Below are 15,802 nucleotides of genomic sequence, written 5' to 3'. Positions count from 1 at the left end.
CATACCCCTCTCGACTCTCTACCCTTACGTTACATAGTATCACGCATGCCTTCACTAGCTCTCCCTTCGCCTTCCAGCAAAACTTTCGAGAATTTACACGCAGACCGCTTTTTGCTCGTTACTTTCTGTTGCACAAAGCGATACGATAATTCATGCGTATGTGTAACCGCTGATAACGACAACCTGTTTTTTTATTAATTCCCTACATTCTCTCATTTTTTGCTCCTCTTGTTTCATCTCGAACGATGACAAAATGAAACGATATTACTATCGTTGTAGATAATTATTTTCATTGCCAGTATTTTCTACTTACTAGTATAGACAATGGGAGATTTATCGTTGGACGTCTGACTATAGATTAACTTATACTACTTGTTCTCCTTGTTCGACCATCGTAACGAGCGTCCATACGATATTTTCGATATACAATCTCATCGATAATTCGATAAATGTGATTTTTAGATTACAATAACTTATTGTACAATACTGAGAAGCGTAGGTTCTATAAGCGTGAAATACAATACGAAACACTTACAGTAAGTTTTCCCAATCGAGACTCAAAGCGCTGTTCTCCCTTTACGAATATATCGCTATACATGGGTTCGCCATTATCTTTGCTATTACTGTTAATTGAAAATTATGAACAGGTCGTACATAAAGTACAAAAGTACACTGAACATCGACAGTATATAACAACTACATAACACTTCGCTCGTTCCGCCTCATTTACGAGACAGATTTTATAATCGTTTGCATAATTGTACATTACGACGTAAAATATTAGAATTACAATTATTCAGGACACTAGCTTTCCTTTATATCGTGCAATAATTTTCGTCAAATTGTCGTCGCATCATTTCTATCTACGATGCAATATAACATCACTGCGGTAAATTTCAGGATCACGACAAAGGTTAATATATCGCGGCAGAAATTATCTACGATGATTTACTAACGGCCCCCTAAGAGCTAGAAATGTGCGGTTCTCCAATACATTCTTAGCAAAATGATGTCACGCTGGGGTGAGTAGCACGTGGAATCTTTCTTTTTTTTTTTGCTTTGGCCCGCGATATTTCCCGAGGTACCCCAAAGAAGCGGTATTAGGGCTTAGAATTTGAAACAGCCTGAGCCAACCAGCCAACGAGCCCTGGGGTTGGAACGTTACAGCTGCTGTCACATAAATATCCTGGAAACACCCCCCCCCCACCCCGAATTCTAGAAGCACGGTCCCACCCCCTCCCCCTCCCCCGCAGTCCTCGCGTAAAGTTGCAGAAACTCCACTGGTATTGATTCTCAATTCTTACGACAACGAAAGTGAGAACAGAAAAGAGTGGAAGAAATCGAGGAGGAAAGTGCGAGCGAAAGAGGGCTTAGGTTGGAGAACTTTCAAGGTTCCATATATCAACAACGCTTTCTTACAACTTCGAAATCAAAAGAAATCACGTTGTACCGATAGACATACGTCTAACGAGAAGTTACAAGAATCTGTCGAAAGAGATTGGAGGGTCGATGTTCGATCTACTTCGAAGTTTATCCTAATTCCGAGTAATATTCATAATATTATCATGTTAAGGGGCCGACGTTAGTTTTAATATGATTAAAGTTGTAGTTTGGTAGCGTGGGGATGCATAATAATGTGCCGCGCGCCAGGGTAAAGGGGTAAAGAAGACTCGATAGCGCGATAAGTTTAGAACTTCGTAACCTTGACTAAGTCGAGAGGGGGTAATGGAACGATCAAATTCGGAAGATTCGAAGTTTCATGGATAAAGTTTACTTAGTAATTCCATTGCGAGTTAAAATTCACTGAATCTGTTATTCAGCTGTTCGAGCGAAGCGAGACAATATTTTTTATTCGCAACAACTAATTATTCATAATCGATGCGTTTCTCCTCGCTTTATAAACGATTGTCGTTTATTTTCGAGCGTTGGAGAATTACTTAGGTATATTAAATTTTCACACGCATAATTATACGTATAAATTAAGTTATACGCACGGAAAGATTTTCGTGCACGATATTTGATCGTTATTTAACTACTAGTTCGATGTGAGTTCAATTTCCTTCTTATGCTTTGGCCCCTAGAGGAGGTAATACGATAACGAGTGATATTAGGGACACGAAAAGCCTTTGATCGAAATTTCAAGGACGTACACATTAACGGTAATAGTGTCATTACGCGTCCTACAGTCAGTGTCTGGTTTCACGTAAATACGTCGTACAATTCTACACGTAAGTACTTATCGCTAATTGCACGATGATTTATGAGATATTTAAGAAGAGAATAATTAGTGAAATACCCGGGGTGCATATGTAAACATTTCTCCCTAGTGTTGATATGGCAATTAATATCGACTTTTGATTTACGACCGCCTTTATTCACCTATCGCGATACCGGAATTTCCTTATATATCTCTCGTTCCTACGATCCTGATATTCAAATTACCAGAGGAAATGTGCTAGTTTCGTGACAACTATTTCTCGTTGTAAATCGGCACTTTAAACGAAACTGCCATCGAAATACATTTAATAAAAAAAAAAAAAAAAAAAAGAAAAATATTTAAGATAAGAAAGTTTTCTTAGCTCAGGAACTGTTTGTTTTTTATTGAAAAAGATAGTAAGAACACGTGTCACTAAAACGACACGAGTAGAATGATCCTGAAATTACCTATATTGACAGGAATTGTGATAAAGATCTAAATGCAATACGTTGATGGTTGAACTCGTAATGCTTTTCTCTCTTTCCATGTCGATCTTCTGATTAAAAACAGACAGATAGAACTTTCGACGAATGGGCCGATATACGTATTAGGTTGTTCGAAAAATGTCTTTCTCTTACACACGTGTCTTTTACAACGATGTATTTTTATACAAACATGAAACCTAATCTGTCGAACGTTGTGATCTTTATTTTGATAGAACCAAATGGATCGTACGTAATTCGATAAAATAATATAAAACGAGAAATATTGTGCGTCCATTATTTCCTTACAAAACGAAAGAAACTTTTCGGACGACCTAATACAAAGAAATATATGTATAAAGATTTAAGAAAATGAAAGTTGGAAGATAGAAGGAAAGGATATTGCGTATTTATGATACGCCGAAAGAAACGTAAAGAAAGGCAAATGTGGAAAGAAATCTGCAGAAGAGAGAAAGAGTAGCTCACGGCACGTAAGGTCTGCCCTTAATCGCGATGCGTGACAGGGGTTCTACCAAACAACCCCGGTAATATTAATCTTCGATTAAAGGCTTATCGTGGCACGTGGGCATGGGCGCGGAAAATTCGGCAACGCGAAAAACTTGGGGAGCACCTTATCTCACCACTCCTCAACTTCCCTACTTTTGTGTACACGATTTAAAAAATAACCTCAAACCTTCGTCCAGATGGTTCTATAAATCGCATTTCTTCAAAAATCGTTTTCATAGATTACAAAACATGTCTTATATTTATTCAGCCAGACGAGAATTTAACACCAGAACTACTAGCCTCGACACGACCAATTTTTGATTTTTCATAACGATATCATAGATTTACAACGGTGCAGTTTTGGGATTTTGAACGACTTTTTCTAAAATATTAAACGTGTTAGTTATTATTGTATTGGACATAGTATATGGGTAAAAGCTTGCCTCGAGTGTATTCTTTTGTAGTTGATTCAAAGTCTTATACGTTTAATCGTCGATAATTCTAGCGCTAAGTGTATAATTTCCATAATCAGCGGTTAGAATTCGACGACAAATGTTCACGCACGTTGGCTAAGATATTCATAAATTCCATCATCGGAAGACCTATCATCTACGAGGTTAAATATATCTTCGTAGATCCTCTGGAAGCAGCTTCAACTTAATCCATAGCCCGCTAGTTAATAATTTTGGTAACAGGACTGCAGACTCTGTCTCGATGGTTATTAAGCGTTACGTTGAACGAAAACTGGAAGCCGAGAATGAAACTTTACTTCTAGAGAATTCTCGTATTCGAGGAGAGCGTCTCGTCGTTGAACGATCCGCGCGTCCACAGGAATAAAACTTGACTCTACTCGAAGCGAAACGAACAGTCGTATGAAATTGTCTCATGACGATATCTCGAGTCGTATTCGCGATATCGATGCTACAACGATAACCACCCTCCTGTTCTGTGTGTGCTCAATATGTTGCGAGAAACTCGCATCGGGGGCAGAGTGCCTGAGAGAAGCATTCACGGAGATATCGAGGCAATTCCGGAACGATGGTTAGGTCGATCCTCGAATGGCTAATCGATGCCTGACCGTGCAAATACGCTCGAAGGGCATTCACACGAGGCAAGGTACGCATCCCCAAGTCGGCTTTTCACCCCACGTTCCTCTCCCTTATGCAATAATTTTTACGTTGACACTCGCGAGATCTTACCGTGCGTTTCTCCATTCTCCATTCTCCATTAAGCGTATATTCTTCCTATCCTCTAAGACTATGGAACTGGCAATATTCGCGTACGATAGATAGTCTGACGATAGTCTACTGACATTTCGTATGTAGGTATGGAACGAACACTTGACAGACTTTAACGAAGGGACATCTTTTGCAAGAGACGGGCTTTGTTGAAATATATTTTGATGATATTTTTCGTGATCGGTAACAGTTTGTAAGTTACAACGGTGAATATCTGAGTATTTTTATAGATTCTTTCCTTTTCAACTAGGACTTAACTTTCAATAAATAAAGATTACAGTATAGATAAGTATAATTTGCCTGATTTCCCGATTTTGATGTTATTTAGTGGTTGAGAGGGTGTACTTTAAAACAACGTAGCTAAAAAAGGGAGCGATTCATTTGATCCAGAGATATGAGCAATATCTGACAAATCCATAAAGTTGTGCGAACGCTTTTAAGAAATCGATATTTCTGACGTAAATATTTTCCAAGAGGACTTCGCGTGTAAATTTAATTTCCAAAAAATAATTCTCGCAATATGTGACTGATCTCTTTCAATTGCTCTCGTGCGTGTAAATTGTCTACGAGTCAATTAAGTTCGCAAAACCTTCGTATAGAACGAAACAGAAGCAGACGAGAAAGCATGTCGGTTTAATACAGCCCAGCATACTAAAATGTACAGATAACCCTTCGAAAGGCAGCGATCACTTTTGCCCACTGTTTCTATGTCGCAGGAGGAGACAGAGCTTCGTCGTACGCATCTACGTATTTTTCGGTAAATTTAGCGAAAGAAATAATCGACCGAGGCAGCGAAAATTCGACAGGGATTTTGGGGAAGCCGCAGCATGGAATCCTCATCCAGGCAGAAGTTTTCGCGGTAAAGGCACGTTGTATGACGCATGGCAAGATTCTGCGCGCGTAAGCCAATTTAGCGCTTTCTCACCCTCCGAGTGTTGCCGGATCTTGCAGCAGAGAATGCCCTCTCTTCGGCGTGTTGCGAGAGGTAGGCGTTGTATCTTTAATTATCTACGCAACGGAGGGACGGAGGTGGTCCCGAGGGATTCAGCCAGCTACCAAGAGGGTTGCAAAATGGTATCATCTCGTCCTCATGGCCGGGGCGTGGCTCACTCGACACCCAAAATCTCTTCGTCTTCGTCTGTGTAGCTTACCACTCGTCCGAGAGGAGTAGGGAACGAAACCACCGCTGGAAAACCTCGACCATTTAGCGGCAGCTTTGCTGAGACCAGTTAGCCACATGCTTTTGTCTCCCGAAAAAGAACATCCGCTGAGACCATAATTTCGTTTCACTTTCGCATCTATCGTTGGTACGACGGACCTATGGTTGGTATGGTAGATGGACCTATCGTTAAGATCACCGGAAGAGTGACGTACGGTGATTAGGAAAAGTATTTGCTCATCATCGTGTTTATCGTAGTATTTATATACTAATTAATCAGATCCGAGTATATTAAATTTCGTATCGTTTAGTAGTTCACACATTTACAAAATTTTCAAAAATTTCATACTACGAAAATGAAACGTGAATCCTGATGAAAAAAACCGCTTTATTGGAAGACACGTGCAAATACTTTCTGTAGCCGCTGTATCTAAAAAATTGTCGATTTTGAGGGTCGACTGAAAGCGTTCTTTTGATTTATCCTCGCGTCGATCGAATGTACGAATCGTATCGTCGGTTTACCAGGGAAGTGATACGTTCAAAGGTTCGTTGATTTTTCAAACTCTGTAAAAATTAATTTACGTTTCTTCTTTACTGTTTTACCAACCCATAGACTATAATAACGCGAAGATATTCTTACGAATCGTTATTTGATATCTTTAACGAATAACTCTGCGGATATAAATTAAGGTAAACTGGGTTTTGCTTCTTTTCCATGGCAGAAATCAGTTACGCGTATTGAGAGCGTACAAGCAGCGAACGAGTTGGCACACAGCTGAGAGCAAACATTCCCTGCTTGCTCGTACTTCCCATACACCGTTTTGTACTCTCAACCTGTTTCTTTCGATGCTCTAAATATTCTTTCGTTTACAAGCATACGTCCGGTGCGTTAAGTAACGTTAACGATGCAAATGAACGACACACATATTTCCAGTAGTCGAGTTTCCATCGTGCTTTTGATAATACGTTGCATTTTATTCCTGCGTTTCGCGAATGTTTCAATGGACCACGACGAAGCTCACCGCGCTCTCGCGAAACGCGATTGAAACTCAAAGAACCACAGATACAATTCGTCCAACGAACATCGTGAAAATTTAGAATCTAAAGATGCGAGTCAATTGTTCAAAGTTCAGAGACTCAACTTCTAATTTTAATGGAATATTTATCGAAAGATCGATAATCGTTTTGAATGGCGCGATAGAATAGCGTCACAGAAGCGCGGCAATTTTAGCATTTTGTCATCCGCACGAGGTCTGCTTGAGTCGTGTAAAGGCCCTCGACACCGACTGACGTCGAACGCAGAAGGTGGAAAAAAGAGCAGCGAGGACGGCCAACGGCTCGCCGACGACGAACGAGAGTGAAGTTCGGTCATTCGCGCGGAAAATTATCCGTGGTACGAAGAGGGGACGACAAGGTCGCGATCGCGTACAGACAGCTCGACGCAACCGCGCCTAGGTGGATATTAATTAAGACAGTCATTAGGAAAAAGCGACGAGTCGGCAGTGCATTCATGTGGAAAATTATGCTTGGTACCTCCATGCCATTGCGGAGAATTCCCGCGTTCTCTCCTTTTTTCTTCCTTCTCTTCCACTCTCTCTTTCTCTCTCTCTCTCTTTACACCGTGTACACCGTTGGGAAGCGATAAAAGTCTTCGTAACATATTGCACGTATAAACAGTCGTATAGCATGTGAAATAAAAGAAAATGGCACTATGCGGGCTTAATTGTAAATCTATGAAGATTTAGCTTATAATAATCTTTTGCGCGCAATTTATATCTTACCATGCATCTCTGTTTGATATCAATTTAAAGGGTTGTATATGTATTGGTGATTATTATTTATCCGATTAGTCGGATTACAAGTTTATTTAATAGACAGATATGTGCAGTATGTTGTACGATATAATATTCGCTCGTAATTCTATCACTAATCCTAATTTTAATAACAATGGATGCATTATCACGATGAAGAATTTCAATTATGTAAATGTTGGTTTGTTGTGAGTAGCAGCAGAAAGACAGAGTTTTTCCGTAAGTCTAGAGAATTAAAATAAAGGGCGCACAGTATTAACCGTTTAGACTGGAGATTAACGTTAAGAAAGGGATGGAAACGTAGTTAACGGCCAGACATTATCGCATAAGAATATCCCTCTGTTAATTGCGTTACAGCTGTAGGAAAGAAGAAACTTAATTCCGTTAAATTCCACCTTCCGTGTGCCCAGCAAACGGAGACTAAATATTTCGCCTCCAAAACAAATGGATAATTTCTAATGGAATCCGGTAATGGACAACTACAAAAAAAAAAAGGAGAAAAGAAAGAATCGCGGATTAGATAATTAATTTCTACGCGCTATTTTAAATGATAAATACTATTCGAGGTGTATTCGAAAGTCGTTTGAAATCGATCAAAACGATTCACATTTTTGGAGCGTCCGATAAATTTTTCTGCGAATTCCTCAGCAGCGTACAATAGCGTGGAATTCCATGTTCACACCAATAATTACAGCCACGAAATTACGAACTCTTTTCCCCCCCGATGCTCCGTCAAACCAGAATTCAGAGTACGCAGGAAGTAATACAAGGTCGCGTACACTCGAACACGTACAGGATTAACCCCAATGATGAACGAGGAGAGGAGTGAATTGTAGTCAACGTATGACGATACCAACCACCGAAGAGAGTGTTCGTGTTAATTACGTTAAAACTCATCGAGGAAAACGAATGTAATTTGCGTCGGAGCTATTGTTTCCAATTTGGCTGGAGTAATCGTAAACATGTTCTTTAATCTCGATGATTAAACTGATATTTCTACTTTTTCGAAGTGTCGATCGACTGACAAGCTTGTTCATCGTCCGGATTTTACGTCGCAGTGACACGATTCAATCTTTGTCGTAACATTCGACATTCTGACTTTACCATCGCGAACATGGCTAAGAGAAAAGTCGATATAAACGTAATTTCTTACCTCGATGGTCCCCTGAGGGGAGTACCTCGTAGAGCGTTGTGCTTGAGCCTGTGCCTGCAGGCTCATCGCTGTACCATATCTGCTACACTAAATACTCTGTAAGCAAACAGAACTAAGCGTTACTTAATCTACTTTGATACACGTAACGAAAGTTAAATTTAGTAGAACAAGTAGAAGCAGGGGAAATTTGAGCAAAATATTTAAATGAATTGATATAAAGTGGTCCACTAATTTACTCACACACACACACATTTGATTCTTTCTTAACATAGATTTCAAACAATATAAAAATCTCGACTAGTGATAAGAGTAAGTAGAACGAGCAATAATCCTCTGCGTTATCCTGCGAAAGCAAAAAGAGGACGCAATTGTTCCGCAGAATCTGGATAAAGCTAGGCCAGAAACAAGAGTCGGAGCAGACGAGAGAAGGGTAGAGGGTGGCTGGTTGGCTGGTCGGCCTGTCAATACGAAGAGCTACGTGACCCAGGTACCAAATGACACATCCGGTCGAAGGGACGAAGTTTCTCGTCTCTTTCGAGCACCACCTTGTTTTCCTGATATTCTTCTAGAACGAAAATCCACGAATATATCGCTCGAATAGCCAACCATCTTTTGTGTATTCGTTGCTTCGATGGAAAATACGATTTCTTCGTCCGTGCTATATTCGCGAATGTAATTGATTGAAAAACAATATCAAACGTAAAAAAATAAATATTTGATTACGCGATAAAGAACATGACGTAACAATGAGGATGCATAACGACGAAGAGATTAAGCTTGCCGAAGAACTCGTAAATTGTAAATTATAAAGAGAGGAGCCTCCAACAAACGACGGTCTTAAACCTGCAAAAGTCTGATCGATAACGAAAGCAATTGGGTTTGCCGCGATCGTTCGTGGATCATCAAAGAGAGCCGCACCTTTTACGATACTTGAAGTCTTGTTCAAGGATAACATCGCGCGCTCTTTCAACTCGGAATAAAACAGAGGTGAAACGCGAGCGTCGAGGGTCTGATCGTTGGACGACAAAACGCGGCGTTCGTCGATTATTCGTTGACAAAAGAGGGAGAGGGAAAACAGGGGTTAAGGAAGAAGGATAGGGAGAGGAGTACCGCGTAGAGAAAAAGAGAGACGAAGAAAAATCGGAGAGGACGAATATTCAACAACCGAAAGAGACAGAGGGAGCACTCTCGCGATACGGAAAGCTAATCGAGCGAAAAGCATAATTAATCACGGCGAATTTGTCGTGATTAACGACGATAGCGTTGTCCCCGCAGGCTGCGAGTATAAACACCGTTAATACACGACAAATGAACTCGCCAATTTGCTATCGCGCCTATTTACAACCTTCGATATTACGCCCAAATCTCTTACATTATATTCGAGCGCATAAGCACGCATAAGCTCTCTATGGATGCTGTCCGTCGCTATATGCGATATTATAAACGCTAAGCCTGAATACCAAATTATATTTCGAATGTCGAAGTAACAAAAATATTAATAAAGGAATGCGTTAATCGATAATACAAGAAGCTTCTTAAATGATATTTCATATAATCGTATCTTGATTTTATTTAATTACAAACATCGATGTATTTAAATGCGATGTATTTAAATTGCAGACAGAAATAACAACATTCGTCTGGTTCGCGCTTGAAATTTCCCAATAGAAAGAGACGAAGACCAGACCTGCTATATTATTCGCTTTTTATCGTGTTTGACCGCGCGTCGATTCACGGGTAAACCCTTAAAACAAACGATTCTCTTCCATGATGTACATCTGTCGATCGAACACAAGAATCGAAAACGTAAGCGCAAAAGAAAGGTCGATAGGATAGAGGGGGTAACGTCGTTAGTTTCCGGTTCGTCGTACGCACTTCCATCGAGTCCCATGCGGCAACCCCTCACGATGCACGGGGTCTCGTGCTGTCTAATGAGGCTCGACACCCGCCTACCCTGCCTCCCATGATACTGCACACCATAAACTCCGATGTTCGAACTGTTGAACGCGCGTACACGCGGCCGCTGACCAAGTACTCTCATATTTTAATACATTCTATCTCTCTCTCTATCAGCTTCCGCTTCTTGTGCACGAGAACGTGCTTCGTATGTTTGCACCCCTCCTCTTCGTTGTTTCCACAGTCTTACCACCCCTAGATGCGTTGTACAACTTCAAATACATATTATAGCGTCGTAAATAGACTAATAGCGTGTCGAGAGATTAGTTACGGCGTCTATTTTATGGTTTTGTGGATCGTAGTACACACGTATTAGAGAAACAATAAACAACATAGATAAGTTACAGTAAGTAAAGTATAAATACGATTATAAATAAATAGAAATATAATCGTTTTATAAGATAAAGTATGATTTTTATAAGATATTACGAATGAATATCCCTTTTACTTAATTACGGTCTGTGCAATTATACGTATCGATTAAAATAACGTGAAACCAATTAGTCTCTGCAAAAGAAATACTTAATTATTATGGTAGCGATATACCGAAACATCGTTACGCTCAATTGACCGGTGGAATAAAACAGTAGAAAGTAAAATATTCCAGTCTCGAGTGCAATTCTCATTAACAGAGGTGATCAAGGCCTCGGCACGTTTAATTGCTCGTACGCCATGAAATCGTACGAGTTTATTGCAACATGTACATTTGCCTCTGCTTTAAATCGCTGGCGTACGCATATTTGCATTGTTACGATAAGGTCAACGATCCAATAATTTAATGAACGTTTTTTACAATGGTAAATTTTCCTAGAAGATAAAATATATCGAACTCAACGTTCTAATTACCTGTTCCTTTCCCTCGATAAAAAATCGATTAAGAACGTGTAAAACACGCCGCGAATAGATAACGCGTGTTTCCATTAATTAGAAAGTTCACCGACAAACAAACGGCGAAGCAAAGAAGCCAAGTTTGGAATTTAAGGAGATTCCCATAACAGTAGTACATCGGTATGGGGATTTTCTGGTATGGTGTTGGGGGGGTTCGCGTCCTGACAGTGATCGAGAACCGCGATGCTATCTTCGCGGCTCGATAACGACCAGCGGAAGTATCGCTTTAATCACTATATCCGAACCCCGTTCCCTTGGCACGCCATTGGATACCAGATCGTTTCTCATGTAACCTCCTGTAGACCCAACGGTCACACCGTTATTTTCTTAAAACTATAAGCTCGGAAAATTATCATTCCTATTAAGCATCGATAGAGTTAACTTCGTTTGGAAACATCTAAGGATTTCTACAATTGACAAAATTGCTCTTTAATAATTTCAAAACGTTCTCAAGGAATGAAATTTGGGCGTTAAAAGATATAATACACGTAAACGTTGGATATTCTAGTAATACGATATTTAAAATTACGGTAAAAAGAGTTTAATTTTCTTCAAATTTTGCCAAACAGACTAGAAATAGTACCATTCGCGAGAGCGTATGCGAATTTTACACGCGAACGTAATTTAACAGTGGCATTCGATAGCACACTGATCGAACATGATCGAGCAGAATGCTCTGGAAACTTAGAAAAACTAGGATACAAACGGACGTTAATTTCATAGAACGGAACAAGGCAGAGAACGAACAGGAAGAGAAGGAGGAATAGGAGGTGGAGGAGGCACCATAAGGTCTGGAAGGCCCCTTTTGCTATCGATCTGTCCCCACCTCGGCGATTCCACGCTCTGTGCCACACCATGCATCCCCATGGAACACTATATTGTTCCCACTTAGTCGTTCACCGACGCGCGATAGTGTAGGTGAACGTGTTTCTCTTGTATATTTATGCGTTTTCGCACGCGTGTGCGCACACGCATTCTGCCCACTACTACCATGTACTCGCGCGTACGTATGTATTAACGCAGTGCATTTATTTCCATGTGTGGAAACTATGGACCTCTCACACCTGCCTATAACGACACCGCTGCGTCACGAACAACGCAACACCAATGTCCACCGCTATAATCACCCACCGGATACATATCCTGGACATTGGAGAAAACCGCTGCTCACTCACGTTTTATTAATACTTAGGAACTTTACTTCGCAGACAATTAAAATATATTATACGGTTCGTTGTCCCAACGTTTTTCCGATATCCGTATGCAAAAATTTGTTCTACGATGGTATCACGCGTTAATGGTAAAGAAACATTTGCACGCGTCTTTGTAGCTTCTGTACGAACCATAAAAGGAGAGATACAATCGTTTTATGCGACCATCTTGAATATAAGAACAGCAATGAATGAAAAGTATTACATAAGCGACTTTCAAGTTTCCTTAACGGCACAAGATTGCGATATCTTCTTCCCACCGAAAGGCCTACAAATCTTTTGTTAACGCTACTTTACCAATGCTGAGTTATCGTTTTTTTTTTAAGAAAACACGCGTACGCTTTAAATCTAACACGTATGAAAAATCAGACCGTAATACGTACGAGAACACGGTAAACAAAAGTTATTTGCACGATGGAAGTCTTTGAGGATTGACTTTTAGGAACAAGGTTGCCCGATCCGCCTGTCGTGTCTCGAGTTCCTCCCCTCTGACATGGACATATGGTATTCTACTTTTCATACCGTTGTACTTGCGAAAAATAGAGAGAGATGGCTTACGAGCAAGCGCAACGTCCGAAAGAGAGACGAAAGATTTGGAAAGACGGATAACGATATTACCGAAGATGGCAGAGGAGGACAAGGATATTGGTCAACGCTGAAGGACGGAGAGCGACGATATAACGGAGGAGAAGATTCCTTGAGAAAGATTAATATCTCTATCAGAGAAGTTCAGCAGAGCGGGCCATTTATCTACCTACGGACCTACAACACACCCTATTCCAAACTCCTTCGCCTCCTCTTCTTTCTTCGACCTTTTCTTCGACAAATCTTACACGGGCAGTTCACTATTCCAAGGAGTTTATTTAAACCTGGAGATTAGCGGATAGAAAAGAAAAATCTGGACGCGAAGATATAAAAACAAGGGGGAAAGAAGAAAACAGACTACGGTGTTCATGTTGGGAAATGGTGATTCACTAGCCGGATGTAACCGAGGAAATTCGATTTGACACCCGGCACAATTTGGAAGCAGCAGGGTGGTTGCTAATAAATTCCTAGTAATCTCATCTGTTACGTGTCATCGAGATCCGAAACGACAGATTCCAATATTTTGTTACCATCGAAAATTTATTGCATTAATCACGATGAATGGAACCGGTCGTATAAAGCGTATAAAGAAAATTGCCAACGTCTTGGAAAATTAACGTTTCTTCTCCTCTTTTAATAAAAATGTTCATATTAAACTGGAATATGTTTCTTACGTGAAAGATGAAACAGAGAAAAAAGAAAAAAATATGACACGGTAAAGTACCATTTCAGATGACACCGTCGATCTTAAGTACGCGACAAGTAGTAACGCAAACGATTAAGAGTCGTCGGAGTGAGTAAATTACGCTTTATCTCAATCTTGACTAGCCTTTGTAGTCCCAGCAGTCTCTACGATTATGCCGCGACACACGCAATGCCCCGTACCGTAATCCCACAAACTCTGTTGCACCCCGTTGAGATATTCGGAAATGCAAAACATGGTCGATGCGTTGCATCCAGCGAGAAGCTTTGATCTTAACTACGCTACTAACGAACACTTAACTACACTGAAAATTATACTTCTTTCCGTACGTTAGTTACGATAAGTATCAGTTTGAATATTTATATAAGCATCGTTTTAGCATTTTACAATATATACGAGTCGTATTCCAACAAAAGCATCGAGCGGTTAATTTATCGTCGCTGTCCAGTAGTATTTTATCGAATACGAACATCGAATTTAGCGAATACCTACGTATAAATAATCGCGATAACTCCGCAAGATTGTTCTCGGCGAGCTCACCATTAATAAAACTGGACGATACGAAGACCACCAACGAAGGAATCTTTTCTCGTATGATTTAATAGCGGGGTCAAGCAAGCCAAACTCGTTGACCTTTTGTACTCGAAAAATTCCTTTTGGTTATTTCGCCTTCAAATTTCGTTCTGTACCACTTCTTTTTATAGCCCAATGCTTCTTTCAACGTCGTAGCTTCATATACCATAGTAAAAAAAATTGTATTTCGTTGGAAACTCTAAGCTCTTTCCTTTGAGATTGTCACGGAAATATTCCTGTTATCGTTTACGATATCAATTACGCGCGGTACTCAATTACTTACGATACTTACGGAAAACTTCGTTAAAGGAAAACGACCGCACGAAAGGTATTGTTACCTCTTTGATACAATTAAGAATCTCACATCGAGATACTTCCATTTCTCCAAACCGTTCTCCCTACGTGCACCTACGTTTCTAGTCCATTTACTCCGGCCAAGCTAAAAACACGAAACACACTCTTCTTACAAGAACATTTCTCAGGTGAGATAGCGCGGAAGTGCATGGTGTGTTACACGACATCCGAAGCGTGTACATTTGTACGGATGTCTTTATCGCTTTATGAGCCCCATAAAGTGCCGTTGTCGGTCGAGCAGCCTTTGTATCTCTACCGTGCAGCGCCGACCACAGTGAGGGAGCGAGAACGAAAAAGCATTTACCCATTGTTTATGCGTCTCATTATGTATGCCGTTGTCGTTGATACAGACTCTTAAATGCGTGTACATAGAACGCAACATGTTGAAAGAAATGATGAAATGTGATTTATGAAGGTGCGCGTCACGGAAATGTTGGATAACGTGAGCGATCTAAGTCATTTTTCTCATGGACTCGCAGGACAGATTATCGACGATAAATTTGTTACAGCCAATCGTGATGAATTCGACGATCAACGTGATCGAGCAGTAGTCTTGGAAACACATCGATGATCGATTTAAGGAACATTATTAGGAAGCTGTATTCGAAGCCAGAAACAAAGTTTAGGTCTTTAAGGAAACGTCACACGTTCGTATAGAAGAAAAATCGTCGGGATTAAAAGTTGAGCACTGGAATCTGAAAAATGTCGAATGTAATTCAACATTTTACCAGCTTGACCGGTCTAACGATGTTATTGGCCGTGTTCTTTCGCTATCGGCACCGTGGATCGTCTGCACGACAGTTTCCGTGCACTCTCCATTATGCCGTTTAAGTGTCCGAGTATCGCAATTTTTTTCGGATATTGAAAAGATAGCCGAGAATATGGCCCGAAACAATGATTACGAGCGTAGGGTTCGGGATCGCGAAGATCCCAAACCAGATAAATCATCACAACCTTTGGCCATCCACAACGCGAATCCCATAAA

General features: G+C 40.4%; 1 protein-coding gene across 1 annotated transcript in view; it reads right to left on the bottom strand.

The window, feature by feature from the left end:
- sick (sickie) overlaps positions 1-15,802 on the bottom strand; it is a 193,147-nt gene that overhangs the window by 174,363 nt on the left and 2,982 nt on the right. The window contains exon 2 of the mRNA XM_069112536.1: positions 8,548-8,643. Coding sequence (XP_068968637.1) covers positions 8,548-8,613 — 66 coding nt within the window. The 5' untranslated portion in view covers positions 8,614-8,643. The remainder of the gene's footprint in view (positions 1-8,547; positions 8,644-15,802) is intronic.

Source organism: Bombus flavifrons, chromosome 5 (assembly GCF_040668555.2).
Source record: "Bombus flavifrons isolate JBK064 chromosome 5, iyBomFlav1_principal, whole genome shotgun sequence".
Classification (NCBI taxonomy): domain Eukaryota; kingdom Metazoa; phylum Arthropoda; class Insecta; order Hymenoptera; family Apidae; genus Bombus; species Bombus flavifrons.
This window is presented reverse-complemented; position numbering and strand designations above follow the sequence as displayed.